Source organism: Chanodichthys erythropterus, chromosome 7 (genome assembly GCF_024489055.1).
Source record: "Chanodichthys erythropterus isolate Z2021 chromosome 7, ASM2448905v1, whole genome shotgun sequence".
Lineage (NCBI taxonomy): Eukaryota > Metazoa > Chordata > Actinopteri > Cypriniformes > Xenocyprididae > Chanodichthys > Chanodichthys erythropterus.
The window spans coordinates 22,079,381-22,094,729 of NC_090227.1; the positions used below are offsets into that span (position 1 = coordinate 22,079,381).

Genomic DNA, 15,349 nt, shown 5'->3' on the forward strand with positions numbered 1-15,349 from the left:
GTACATGAAATATTGCAATCCACACAACATAATGGGAGGCATATCAGGGTTCAAAAGAGGACAAATGTTGGTGTACGTCTTGCTGACTCATTTGTGACCAGGACAGCAAGTCTTTGTGGTGTATCGAGAGCTATGGTATCCAGGGTAATGTTGGCATACCACCACGTAGGATGAATCACATCCAACAGGAGTAAATGTCGAAACAAAAGGAAACTGTCTGAAATGGATGTCTAGGTACTAACCTGGATTGTATCCAAAAAGCATAAATCCAAAGCTGCCCAACTCACTGCAGAATTAAATGCACACCTAGACTCTCCTGATTTCACCAAAACTGTTCGTTGGGAGCTCCACAAAGTCAATATTCATGGTTGGGCTGCTATAGCCAAACTTTTGGTCACTTGTGCGGCACGCCGCCAATGCCAAATGTCAGTTTCACTGGTGATAAAAGTGTAAATCTTGGGCTGTGGACAATGTGAATCATATATTGTTGACTGACTGACAGACAGACAGACAGACAGACTGTCTTTCCCACATCTGTGGGAGTTACCGTGTGGAGAATCCCCAAAGAGGCTTAACACCCAGACTGTGTGCCCAGAGTGAAGCATGGGGGTGGATCAGTGATGGCTTGGGCTGCAATATCATGTGCTTCCCTACAGAGCTTGATGGGCGTATCACTGTCAAGTACTACCAAACCATTTTGGAGGACCATGTGCACTTACTGGTTCAAACATTGTACCCTTAAGGGGGTGCCGTGTATCAACATGATAATGCACCAATACACACAGAAAGACTTGTGAAAGAATAGTTGAACATCTCTCAAGGCCTGTACATTCACCAGATCTAAATATTTTTCATGGAGTTCACATCATCGAAAGCAACAAATATGAGCTGTATTTTATTGATTATCAGCTAATTTCCAAATCAAAGACTGCAATAGGAGAGAGCGCGGCAATAGCACTGGTAAGATAATTTAGTCTCATTACTTTTAATGAAGATGACTGTGTTTTGAGCGCCTGCAACTTAATTTCAGTTTGATTTGCGGCAGTTTGCACGTTGTCTTGCAGAAGAGATGATCAGGCGCTCACCTGTGGTGATGCGTGATGCAGTAGCGTTGTCATATCTGAATATAACGTCATATAACCTATAACATGCTTCAACACAATTTTTTAGTATTTTTGGGAGGAGTTAAATTTACATATGTGGTTCCAACAACCAGATGCATTTAAACTTGTTCAGTTTTGACTGGAATGCGTCCCAGACCACTCCTGAAGTAGTTTGAGCGATTGGATTTAAATCCGTCTCAAATGTGTTTCGGAGGGCATTTAGACCTGGTCTTTTCACGATCTGATTAGAGAAAACGCATGAAGTGACCAGGTGTAAACAGGCCCATAGTGACCTGGCAACTGTTCTGGAAGAGAAATGGCTCAAAATCCCTCTGGTCACTGTGAAGGACTTGCATCTGTCATTCCCAAGATGAATTGATGCTGTATTGGATGCAAAAGGAGACCCTACACCATATTAATGCATTATTGTGGTCTAAAACCATGTGCTGTAGTTGTAAAGTTACTTACAGTCAGTAGAATGTCTGTTGGGGAACCATCAAAATAAAGTCTTAGCAGATATTAAGTAGACTGACCACTAATACTCTAATTACTTGTATTTTACATGTAGTTGCAAAGTTACATGGTAGAATGTCTAAAGTGGACCACTGAAATAAGTGTTACCAAAAAGTTTTTCTTCTATGATTCCTATGTTTATTAGTTGCATTTCAATGGCAATGTTCTTGTATAACACCATGGCTGTGCTTAGGTGAGGCAGGACGTCCATGTAGTCAGGGATGGATGGCTGACTTGTGAATTGTAACAGCGTTTATGGTTCCCGGTAAGCAGAGGGGTGGCCAGATCAATCAATGATGGCAGATGGCCAATGCTCATGCAAGAGACCTCATCAGGTTAATGGAGACCAGAGGAGATGTCGGTCACTGACAGAGTAGTGACGGAGGTAATTCTGACTGATAACAAACACAACAAATGCTTTGCAATTGTGACCCATTAAGAAGGCTTGTTTAATCTGCAAAATTAAAAAAAAAAAAAAAAAAAAAAAAAAAAAATTATATTGTATTATGAATTATATTGTGCTCGATAAAAAGTCTATTTTTTAGATCACCACCATCCCAATTCTCATTACCATGATGTGAATAAATCTCATATTCATTGTATCATATTCAACTGTATGCTTTTATTCAGCACGGTTGCATTATTTTGATCAAAAGTGACAGTAAAGACATTTATGTTACAAAAGATATTGACTGTTTAAAATATACTGATTCTTTTGAACTACTCTATTCATCAAATAATCCTTATAATAATCAGAAATGTTTCTTGAGCAGCAAATCAGCATATTAGAATGATTTCTGAAGGATCATGTGACACTGAAGACTGGAGTAATGATGCTGAAAATTCACAGGAGTAAATTACATTTGAAGATATATTTAAACAGAAAACAAAAATTGTAATAATTAAATTGTAATAACATTTCACAATATTGCTATTTTTTACTGTATTTGATATTTTTTACTGTATTTATTGCTATTTTTTACATTTTACAATATTGCTATTTTTAACTGTATTAAATGGCCCAATTTACACAACACCGTTTAAAAAAAAAAACCCTGAAAACCTTTTATGCGTTTTGGCTGTTCATTTACATGACAACAGCATTTGGGGGCCTGAAAACTCAAACTTTTGAAAATGATAAATGGTACTATTATTGTCTCTGTGTAAACTACAAAACCACGAATTTGTGAAAACTGTGATGTCATGCGTATTATGGCATGTGCGAGTACTTGACAACCCAAAAAACAATGGCGGACTACAGGACTGTGTTTGTGCTTTATTAACCTTTCCATTTTTTTTTTTTCCTCCCCACATTGCTTTTATGATAATTTAGTGTGGGGATAAATATAATTGATAGTCTTTTTTTTTTTTTTTTTTTTTACTTTTGTTTTTGAAATATAAGAAAAGTAGCAACAGAAAAGTTTTTGGAAAGATTTACCCATGAGACCCAGAAAAGATAAGGAATGACCTGACTTACATGTAAAAATACCTGAAACAAGGAGGCCTGACAATAATTAGAGACAGATTTGTGTTAAATAATGGTCTAAAACCACTTTTCAGAAGTGAAATATTAACAATGTTAAGTTATAACTAAATTCATTATATTCTAATTTGAATCATAATTAGGGAATTATGATGTGAAATTGTACAAAAGATTACTCCTGTATACTGCACCTGTGGTCTGCCTTATATCGTTAATAGGCAGATAACAGATGCTTGAAGGCGGTCAGTTTCTTCACCGCTGCAGACCCTCAGCGCGCCGCTTACTCCCTGAGGCCCTGCGTCAGACTGACGGTATTGCAGCTAACTTTGTCTTCTGCAATTAATTTTTCTTGGACAGTTCGGAATCTTATATTTATAAATCCATGATAACGAGCCACTGTAATTGCATTTTTCTTTCAGTTTGCTAATTGCTTTGGGAACGGTGGTGCTGCCAGAGCAGGGCAGGGTTATATTTGGAGCATTTCGCTTTTGCTCCCTCAGAATGAACTGGAGTTTCATAAAGGAAGCAGAAATCATAAATTAGTCACACTTTCAAACCGCTGGAATCCCTTTTTAAGCACTGTAGCCTGTAGCCTTAATTTCAACAGAGGTAAGATATATAACCTTAATCTGACAGACCTCTGGCACTCACACAATACAGATGTCAATGCAGTAATGGAGTGTAGTTGGGAATATTTTTTTTTTGCCAGCAGGGTAAATTTTGGAGAGTTGGAGAATAGATCAACCTAAACATCAGGGCCAAACTAAAACCTCTTGAAGCCCAAACTCTGGTACCCAAATGAACAATGAACATTGAACATGGTTAAAATGCAAGTTCAGGCAAAACAGCCTTGGTGGCTGTCAGTAAAGTGTTAGTTCAGCAAAAAATGAAAATCCTGTCATAATTTACACACTTCATATCATTTTAAATTCTGTCGCATTCTCATTTTTTCTTTCTTTCTTTCTTTTTTTTTTTTTTTTTTGTTGTTGTTGCATGGAACATAAAAGTTAGGCAATATGTTCATGCATCTCTTTTCCAAAGGGAAATGATGCAATGCAATGAAAATGAATGTTTTTTATGCTCCAAAAAACACCAAAATTTAACACGTGATATAGTTTTGAATTTTGACCTAAATTCTGAGTGTGTACCTCACACAAATCATATGCCTTCAGAAGAGTTGCATGATATATGCATGAGCATGAGTCACATATATTACATTTATGATACTTTTAAGGTGCTGTTTTGTCATTTTTGGAGCTCATTCGCCATTCATTATTTACTTACATTGCATGGAGAAGAATAATCATTCTTGTAAAATTTTCTTTCTTTCTTTCTGTCAGGTTTGAAATGACACACTCAAATAAAAATTCAGGCCTACATTTAAGATATATGTTTTTAAATTGCATATAGAAAAGAGTTTCAACATAAACAAACTAATAAACTTGATTTGATGCATATTTGTCAGTCATATATAAATGACAAATATATACAAATTATAAATGAAGCAGGTAAGATTTCTGTAATGGTACTAATAAACTCAATGTGTTTTAAATATATAATATCCAGGTTTATATATTTATCATCAATGAATCCAATTTGTTTCAGTCTCATACATTTTAACTAATTGACTATTGCTTGTTCCACAGCTAGCCATATTTCAACCATGTTCATACTTTTTTTTACATGAATAAATGTAATTGTTTTCAGAATGAACAGATTTATGCTGATTCTAATCAATTTGAATACATGCATTTTGAAAATATGACAATTTAAAAAAAATCAAATATATGGAAATAGTTAATAATAAACTATTCAGTAATGATTTCTGAAGGATCATGTGACACTGAAGACTGGAGTAATAATTCTGAAAAATCAGCTTTGCTATCAAAGGAATTAATTATATATTTAAATAGAGAACAGTTCTTTTAATTTGTACAAATATTTCCAATATTACTGTTTTTCCTAATTCTGTAATATAGTTAACTAATGTTAACAGATTGAACCTTATTGTAAAATGTTACCAACTGTTTTTTTTTTCTTACCCATTTTATTTATGTATGACTAACAAATACGCATCACATTAAGTTCCTTAGTTAATGTTAAAACTGTATAATCCAAATGCATGGAAATTTTTATATGTCATTCAAATACAAACAACTTAAATTTCGATGTAAATATTTATTTGAGGGTGAGTAAATGATGATAGAAGGTTCACTTTTGGCATAACTGTCCCTTTGAAGTTGAGGATTAGCAGCCTCAGTTATTGAAGATAATCGTTCTTGTGAGGTTTCATGCCAGATAACTCGAGCAGGTGTGGCATGCTCTTGAGGGAATTACGAGTGACAGGAAGTGAGGTGGGTTTCAATGGCTGTGAGAGCGGTCGTGCTGCTCAAACCTGGCCAGTAAAACTGATCAACTGGGATGAAATAAGGCCGTACACTACAGCCGGAATTCACAATAAGAAAGCTGCAGAGATCTGGTTCAGTCTTCATTCACTGTCATTTAATGTTGCTCCAAACCCATTTCTATTTTGCACAGAAGACTTGAGTCTTCTGGGTTTGGAACGACATGAGCGTTAGTAAATGATGACAGGATTCTAATGATTTCTGCAGCTGGTCTGGCTGTAGAGCACTGGCCAAGAGAGATGTTAGAGGAAACCTGTTCACACACCTTGCAGAAGACCACAGTCCCTTCCTCCTGGTGCAAGAGCCCAGAGGAGACGGGAATATCAAGAAACAAGGACATTGTCATAGTTGGAGAGGTTTATCACATTTACAGAAGAGAGAGAAGCATCACAACATGCATGCAAAATTTACATGGGATGTTAAGTTGTGTTCACACCATGACAGAATTCCAGTAATTATGAGGTGGCCATCAGTGATCACTGCATTAATTAACCTAAAAAAAATCTTTGAAATCTCTTAGGTTTGATAGGTTATAATAATAGATTTTTTCTTGATTTTTTCATGGTTCTGTTACTGGTTGGGTTCATGGTTCTTGAACAGGGCTTTTCCGGTCAATGCCAAACATACAAAGGTGTTTCCTGCATCTTTTGCCTGATGTAGTCCTACAGCTGGATCCCTACCAGTTTGCTTATAAACACCAGAGAGGCACTGATGATGCAATCAACAGTATAGTCCATTAAGTGAGTAAACATCTTGAGAATCCTAAGGCTTATGCCAGACTGCTGTTTGTAGATTTTACGTCAGCCTTCAATACTCTGCAGCCTCATGTTCTTCTGAAAACATTGCAGCGGATGAATGTCAACCCCTTTATTATTAGATGGTTCCACTCATTTTTGACAAATCGTAGCCAACAAGTCAGGGTGAACAGGACATTGTCTGAACCTTTGACCATTAGCACTGGCGCTCCCCAGGGGTGCATCAGTTCCCCTGTACTGTTCACACTGTATACTAATGAATGTACAAGTAGTACTGCTAACAATTACATGATTAAGTTTTCTGACGATACAGCTATTCTGGGTCTCATGTTGGATACACCAGACCTAGTTGCAAATAAACAGGAGGTCCAGAATTTTGTCCAGTGGTGCGATAAGCATTCTCTCACCATTAACACTAAGAAAACAGTGGAAATGGTGTTTGATCCTAAATCCATTGGAGACCACTTACCAGTGGCCATTAATGACCAGCATATAGTTCAGGTTGACTCTTATAGATATTTGGGCATATATATTGATAAAAAATTGAAATGGAGTGCTCAGGTAGAAAACATCTGTTGTAGGGTTCAACAATCACTATATTTTTTACGTAGATTAAGGGCCTTTGGCGTTAATCAGAAAGTGTTGCTTCTTTTCTATCATGCTGTAATTGAGAGCCTTTTGCGGCATGGCATCTCAGCCTGGTTTGGTAACCTTAGTGTACAGCTGAAAGCCCAGATCACACGGCTAACACAGACAGCCATGAAAATTATGGGAGTTAGACAGCATCCTACACTTCAGGCTGTTTATAATGAAATTATTATTAGACAAGCCCAAAAAATAATCTCAGATCCACGTCATGTCCTCCACCCTGAGTATCAGCTTCTTCCCTCGGGAAGACATTTTAGAGTCTCTCAGTACAGGCTTAACCGTTTTAAGAAGTCCTTTGTCCCCCTGTCTATTAAAGCTTTAAATGACAAGTCAGTGAGAGGTCTGCCCCTATAGTGCCCCTTTGTCACGATGTTCATGTATATTTTATGATCTTTTCTCTTATGAATTTTACTGATTAGAGGTGTGTCGTAAGATGAGCGGTGTGCAATTGGTTGGGTGATGATAGTTTTGAGTTAATCACAGGTATTGTGTGTATATGTATGTATTGTAATGTTTGTATGTATGTATATATTAAGTTATTTATTTAAGCAGTCACTGGTTTGGCATGTGTCCAAGACAAATTTCCTTCGGGATAATAAAGTTTATCTAATCTAATCTGATCACTATTCAGCGACATGTGCTACTAATAGATCCACAATTTTTGTAAGTTTGCAGTCTAAATTAAATGTGATTAGAAAAAAAGTCTAGCTTATGCAAAACAATACAAAAAGACAATACATGTTATGCTCTGTTTGGTCTACTAACAACATAAAGCTGAATCAAACTATAAGATTCAAAAATCTGCCTCAACTCATATTAGTTTGAATCAATTTAACAATTCACTGACTGAATCACTCATTGTTGACATTATAATTATTGAATGTTACTGTATTTTGTGAGAAGTGTGCAATTTCTGATTGGTTTTTATTCATACTGTATAATGTATAGAGATAAATATATACATTCACAGTTTTGTCCCAAATAAATGGTCATTTAGAGTAAAATAAAATAAAATATTTCCAGAACACCATTCCGTCATAAGGGAATTATAACTGTTCAGAGTGGAATCAGAATCTGAACCAGAATCATTCAATTCTTATCTTAAAGAAACACAGAAAGTGCCCAAGGTAACACTGACTATGCAATGACAAACAGATAAAACAGCAATATGCTGATGTAGGTAAGTAACCACCTGTAACTGCTGAAGCTATGAACTAAATAGACTCATAATTACAGCAATTTGACATGTCATGAACGCAGCTTTACAGCAAGGCATGTTCTACATCTTAACTCACACAGACAGTTAGTGGGAAAACATTGTTGTGGAGTGTTGCAGTAATATTGATTAGATTCCCAACCTGTTTTCCTCCCATGGACTCAAACATCTTCTCCAGCTGAACACGGAGCTGCTGGATGTTGTTCAAGATGATGCAGGGCTGTCAGGAGAAGATAGACAGACAAGATATTTCATGATTAATCAACTGTCCTCCTTTCCAGATGCATTCGTCTTTAAAACCCTCCCCCATCCTAATGCAAGGAGACATTTTTTTTACTAGAAGACTTTTGTAAATACATACACATGGGCATTGATTCGTCTGGATGCTGCTGATGATGATGGTTGTCAGTGACATGAGTTTGCACATCTTACTTTCATCAGTGGCAATAAATCTGAATTTCATTACGTAAAATCTATGCCTCTGCCTCTCCAGAGAAATGCCAGAATTTCACAATCGAACACAATTGTATTGATTCAAACGCACATTCCTTTTTGAATATAAATGAAAATAATGCGCAACAAAGGTGTTATTAAAGCATAATGTTTCTTTTATATCTAATAATATTTATAGTCTGTTGTATTTTGTTTTTAAGTCATAGTTGTTAATATATTCAGTAGGTTGCCCTAATGCATTCAATGCATGCATTGAATCTTTTCAATATATATATATATATATATATATATATATATATATATATATAGTATTTAGTTTAGTTTTTTTCCTGCCCAAACCTCAAAAGCCTGTTTAAATGATTAAAACTATTATATCTTAACTTTTAGATTAGTTTTATCATATAAACCACATGCACTCACCATCCACTTTTTAACTGCTTGTTAACGCAAATATCTAATCAGTCAATAACATGGCAGCAACTCAAGACATGGTCAAGACGATCTGCTGAAATTCAAACTGAGCATCAGAATGGGGAAGAAAGGTGATTTAAGTGACTTTGAATGTGGCATGGTTGTTGGTACCAGATGAGTCAGAGAATTTCATAAATCTCTGAGATTTTCACACACGACGATCTCTAGGGTTTACAGACAATGGTCTGATAATAATATCCAGTGAGCGGCAGTTCTGTGGGTGAAAATGCCTTATTGATGCCAGAGATGAGTCAAGAATGACCAGACTGGTTTGAGTTGATAGAAAAGCAAAAGTAACTCAAATAACCACTCGTTAGAACTGAGGCAATCAGAAGAGCATCTCTGAACACACAACACGTCGAACCTTGAAGCAGATGAGCAACAGCAGCAGAAGACCACACTGGGTGCTACTCCTGTCAGCTAAAAATTGGAAATTTTAGGCTACAATCCGCACAGGCTCACCAATATTGGACAATAGAAGATTGGGAAAACCTTGCCTGGTCTGATGAATCTCGATTTCTACTGTGACATTCAGATGGTAGGGTCAGAATTTGGCATAAACAACATGAAAGCTTGGATCCATTCTGCCTTGTATCAATGGTTCAGGCTGTGGGTGTCATTATTTTTGTTTTGTTTTTGCGCACAAAAAGTATTCTCATCACTTCATAACATTAAGTTTGAACCACTGTAGTCGTGTTGACAATTTTAACGATGTCTTTAATACCTTTCTGGACCTTGAATTATGGTAATAACGTTGCTTCTATGGGGATAAAAAAAAAAACAAAAACAAAAAAACATCGAATTTCATCAAAAACATCTTAATTTGTGTTCCGAAGATGAACAAAGGTCTTACGGGTGTGGAACGACATGAGGGTGGGTAATTATTCTTAAAGGGTTAGTTTACCCAAAAATTTAATTTCTGACATTAGACTACCAAACAAAAATACAGTATTAATAGTATATAATATCATGTGTGTAAAATGTTATATAAAAAAAGAATATTATATTAAAAACATTGGTTTGATGATGAAATGTTTATGACTCTCTAACTCACAAGGATCAGTTTCTGATAGTGTTAAATGAGCTAAACACTTGACTCCTGCTTGCTTCAGGTGAGACTGTTATCGCAATGCACTTTGGGTAAAAAGTGTCTGTTACAGTGAATGTCAAATAACCATTGACCAGAATCGTGTTGATAAGCAGATGAACTAGAGATACAGCAGTCAAAACACTCTTGTGTAAGTGTCCCAGGATTTAACTGGATGGGTAGGAGTGCATAATTAGTGCAGGAGTCCATAAGATAATTAAAGCGGGCTCTTACTGTCTGCAACGGCACACTTCCTAAAGGTCACATGTCAGCCGTGTGACAAATAGGTGTAAAACTCTGAAATGAAAATATGAAGCAGTTGCGCTAATTGAAATGAGGGAACATCGTCTCAATGACAAGAGCTAGTGATTTCTCACAGTCGTAAATTTAATTTAAGACAATGTATATAAACTCCTGTGTGGTGGTTATTGAGCTGATTTATGGGCATGGGTGCATTTAAAGATGTAGATATTCTTAGGATGAACCGTGCTGTCAATTACGCGATGGATGAGACCCGAGGAGCGGCTCTATCCTCTGAGACAGAACAGAGATATGTCTTTAATTACAGGACGCATGATTTTCTCTCTGTGGTCCTGTCACTGCACTTAAAAGATACATCTGTCTTTCTTCCCCACAACAGACGTCCTGCATGTCAAGTTTTTATAATCATTACAGGAAGACATTGTGAAAAATAAGAGGTAGAACAAAAGCAGCTCTGAGTTAGCGCTGTTAACGCTGTCATTTTACAAAAAGCACAGAGGAAGGAGACGAGGGCGAGTGAAGGTCTCGCTCTTTATTTGTCGTCTACATATTGCCATCTCACAAAGACATAATGTAGAACGCAACCAAAGTCGACTTTAATGTCTCCATGGTCCATGTTGTGATCCAATGTCCCCAGTATAATTTGATCAAGCCATGTTCGGACACTTGCAGGGTCATGACTTTAAGAAACACGCTGACAATTTATGACGAAGCAGTTTTGAAAGCGTGTGTGTGCAAACCTGTTCATAGACTCACCACTTTCTCCTTGCTCAGATGGTTGCTGAAGTCTTTGGAGATGATCGCAGCATACTGGAGAAGAACTTTATTTATGGTCTGGAAAGAGAATAAAATGTGGATTTAAATATTATAAAATACAATTTAACTTTGTGACAGCAATAAGTTGGGTATGTGATGCTGTTATTATTTACAAACCTAATACACAGATGTACATACACTACTATTCAAAATGTTGCTGAAAGAAGTCTCTTATGCTGACCAAGGCTGCATTTATTTGATCAAAAATACAGTAAAAACAGAAAATACTGTGAAATATAATTACAATTTAAAAGGGAAAGGGAGTAAAACTCTTAACATATTCATAAATATGTAAATAAGTAAATGAGGGCAGTAATGATATGCATTTTCTCGGGTTGCCGTAATAGATTTCTCGTGTCAAGTTTGCATGAAGTAATCAATGCCTCCTACAAGAACCTTTACCCACAATCCTGTGGGAGGAGTACTGCTCTCTCTCTCTCTCATTTCATTTGCATTCACAAGAGACATCTGCAATAGGAAAATACACTGTTTTCATAGCTGGCCTGAAATCTCTTGGAAATGTCTTATAAAATGTGTGTTCGAATGAGCGAGTATACACTAAGAAATATCATCACCATATTTATAAGTTGTCTAAATATTGATGTGTTAATTTGTTGTGTTTTCCACGTTAACCATCACTATTAGTATTGCTTAAAGGTTTAGTGCTGTGATCAAGCTTCTAACACTGGCAAACATCCTGGCTTCACAGTGGCAAAAACCACTTAAAATCTTAATAGAACAAATAATTATAGTTATATATATTTTCATTATTACATTCAGTATTTATTTATTAGTGTTCCTACTAGTTTAGTTTGTGTATTGATTGAATGTGTCAGCATGTATTGTGTGGAAACAGTCATCAATAAAACACTGGATTGAATTGTGAGGACATCTGTATGTCTGATCAAACATTAGGCTCTTAAACAAGACAACAGTCACACAGTCACAACAGTTGGGTTTTCATATTCTATGGGGACATTTCATAGACATGATTTTTATACTCTAAACTGTATATTCTATCCTCTAACCCTAAAACCACCCACCACAGAAAACGTTCTGCATTTGTACATTTTCAAAAAATATCATTTTGTTTGGTTTTTAAGCTGTTTTCCTTATGAGGACCAAAAATTGTCCCCACAAGGACAAAGTATATATATATATATATATATATATTTTTTTTTAAAGAAATGTATACTTTTATTCAACGAGTTAAGTTGTCATTAAGTTGATTAAAAGACAGTAATGACATTTATGTGTTTCTTTTATTAATGTGTAATGTTACAAAAACAAATTTCAATTCATATTTAAATGTGAACTTTCTATTCAAAGAATCACGTTTTCTACAAAAATATAAAGCAGCACAGCTGTTTTCAGCGTTGTGATTTGCTGCTCAGATGATTCTTGAGCAGCAAATCAGCATATTAGAATGATTTCTGAAGGATCATGTGACACTGAAGAAGAGTAATGATATTGAAAATTCAGCTTTGCATCGAAGGAATAACTTACAGTTTAAAATATATTGCAATAGAAAACAGTTCCTTTAAAGCGGAACTCAGTAAGATTTGCGAAACTCCCCCTACAGGTTCCTTCAGTGAATCACACTGTCGTAAATACTCCAAGCGCAGCTCTGAACTACAACGCTCACCAGCGCAGTAGTTTTGCAAATACTGCCCAAGAAATCTTGATGGAGGTGGGCAATTTTCGAAATTGTCTTATAAAGTCATAATATATACATTGTTTTTGAATTACCGTAAAGCATTATGTCACTCTCGCGTGAACGTGAACATGAGGCGAGATTGTGTCGGGTCGGTGCAGCTCAACTTGCAAGTGCTGTTTTCTGGCGTAGACGTGCCAGAGGGGGTTAGTGCAAGTACAAGTCAATTAACCATCGTAAGGACTTAGAAAACTATTTATGAAGATAAAAAAAGTTACTTAGTTCTGCTTTAAATTGTGATTATATTATTTTGTTTGTTTGTTTGTTTGTTTTTTTTTTTTTTTACTGTATTTTAATAAAAATAAATACAGTCTTGGTGAGCAGAAGAGACTTCTTTCAAAAACATTAATAAATCTAACTGACCCCAAACTTCTGAAGGCACTGTAGATTTTCCCTAAAAAAGTGTAACACAGTAGTGCTTTTAAAACATTGCTCTATTCATTTCATTCATCAATATATTCACAACATCCCTGGCTCAATAAATATTTACAATTCCTTTTGGTGATTCCAGTGGGGCAGAAATTACTGTACATATACTTGACATTTAAAGAAAATCAAGTAATGCTGCAAAAACACACCCTTAATTTTTTTCCAGGCAACGCTGGTCTAGATTTATGTCTAGTTTCAAAGGTTTTCTCCATCATTTGCTCATCATGTTATGCTCTCAGCTGCCTGGCAACCATATGACAACCTACAGTCTGAGTAATATTGCTTGGCAGAAGAACAGTTTATTTTGATTATTATTGTTAATTCATGTAATTCTTTATTGAAGATTGGTGCTTTTTATCATACTGCCACAGAGACTGTGCTGCACTGATTTTACCACATTTAAGGGTGATTTACTTTGCTTTTCATCACAGCAGCATGGTAAAATCACCAATGCACAGCCTCAAGGGACATACTTTCTATTCTGATTCTGTCTTACCTTTGCAAATCTGCGCATGAAGTGAGCGAGAGCTTGAGGGTTCGGACACTCCAGCTTCTTAATGATCTCAAAGCTTTGGTTCAACTGCGTGAACACATCCACCACCGAGCAAGAGAAGAGAGCGTGTTCTGATGTCTGCTGAAACTGCAATGATAACACAACAATCAAAACATTAATATCCGCCACACAATACAGAGGATATCATGCTTTTAGCAGTTATTTATTTTTATGTTTCCCTTAATTTCAGCATTTACTACATAATGGAAGAAATAAAAAAATATGTTTTATAGCCTGATTCCAACTTTCCATAAAGTTCTAATATGGTTCTTAAATGTTATAGTGGTTCAAGAACCTTTGGAAGGGCTTCCTTTTTTACATTATTTAAAGAATGTCACACAAAATTTAAAATTCTGTCATCTTTAATTCACCATAATGTCATTCCAAACCAATATGACTATTTTGATGCTCTTTTCATACAATATACACTACACTTAAGATTTTAATACTTATAATAATACTTTCATTTGGCAAGAATGCATTGAATAGATCAAAATAAATGACCATAAAAACAAACAAAAAAATATGTTACAAGCGTTTTCTATTTCAAATAAATACTGTTCTTTTGAACTTTCTATTTATCAAAGAATCCTGATAAAAAAAAAACATCTGTCAGTGTTTTCACAAAAATATGAAGCTTTCAACATTAAAGGGTTAGTTTACCCCAAAATTCTGTCATTAATTACTCACCCCTCATGTCATTACAAACCCGCAAGACTTTCATTTTTCTTCAGAACACAAATGAAGATCAGAATGCTGTCTGATTTCCTTCTATTGACTGCCTTTGTAACTACCACTTTGACACTTCAAAAACTTGCGAACAGCGAACATAAGCAGAAGCTCAACCAAACCTGCTTCACGCGCAAGATCAAACCTCTTTTCCTGGGAGCTCAAACATGCTGCGTAACACACGAGAATGAACCTCACTGCGTGTGAAGCAGATTTGGTTGAGCTTTTGCTTATGTTCGCTGATTAATGTTTACATGCCAGTAAAAGCCTAAATTTTATCTGTTCGATTCTTTTCAGAAAATTTGGGACTAAACCGCTCGATTCATATGGATTAGTTTTCCGATCTCTTTATGAAGCTTTTAAAGCAGTTACAAAGGCAGTCAATGGAAGGAAATCTGTCATCAAAAAGTTCTTCATTTGTGTTCTGAAGATGAACAAAAAATATTACGGGTTTGAAACAACATAATTAATGACAGAATTTTCATTTTGAACTAATGCTTTATTAATAATCAGATGTTTCTTGAGCAGTGAATCAACATAGAATGATTTCTGAAGAATCATGTGACACTGAAGACTGGAGTAATGATGCTGAAATTTCAGGAATCACAGGAAAAAAATACAATATAAAATACATTACAATAGAAAACAGTTCTCTTAAATTGTAATAATATTTTACAATATTTAAAAACAAACTCCAAACTTTTGAATGCTTG

The 15,349-nt window shown here is 35.6% G+C and overlaps 1 protein-coding gene across 1 annotated transcript in view; it reads right to left on the bottom strand.

Annotated features, from left to right (window-relative positions):
* Positions 1-15,349, bottom strand: part of LOC137022900 (protein unc-13 homolog C) — a 221,991-nt gene that overhangs the window by 52,224 nt on the left and 154,418 nt on the right. The window contains exons 23-25 of the mRNA XM_067389369.1: positions 13,851-13,994; positions 11,152-11,229; positions 8,266-8,343 (exon numbers count right to left, since the gene is read on the bottom strand). Of these exons, the coding sequence (XP_067245470.1) occupies positions 8,266-8,343; positions 11,152-11,229; positions 13,851-13,994 (300 nt within the window). The remainder of the gene's footprint in view (positions 1-8,265; positions 8,344-11,151; positions 11,230-13,850; positions 13,995-15,349) is intronic.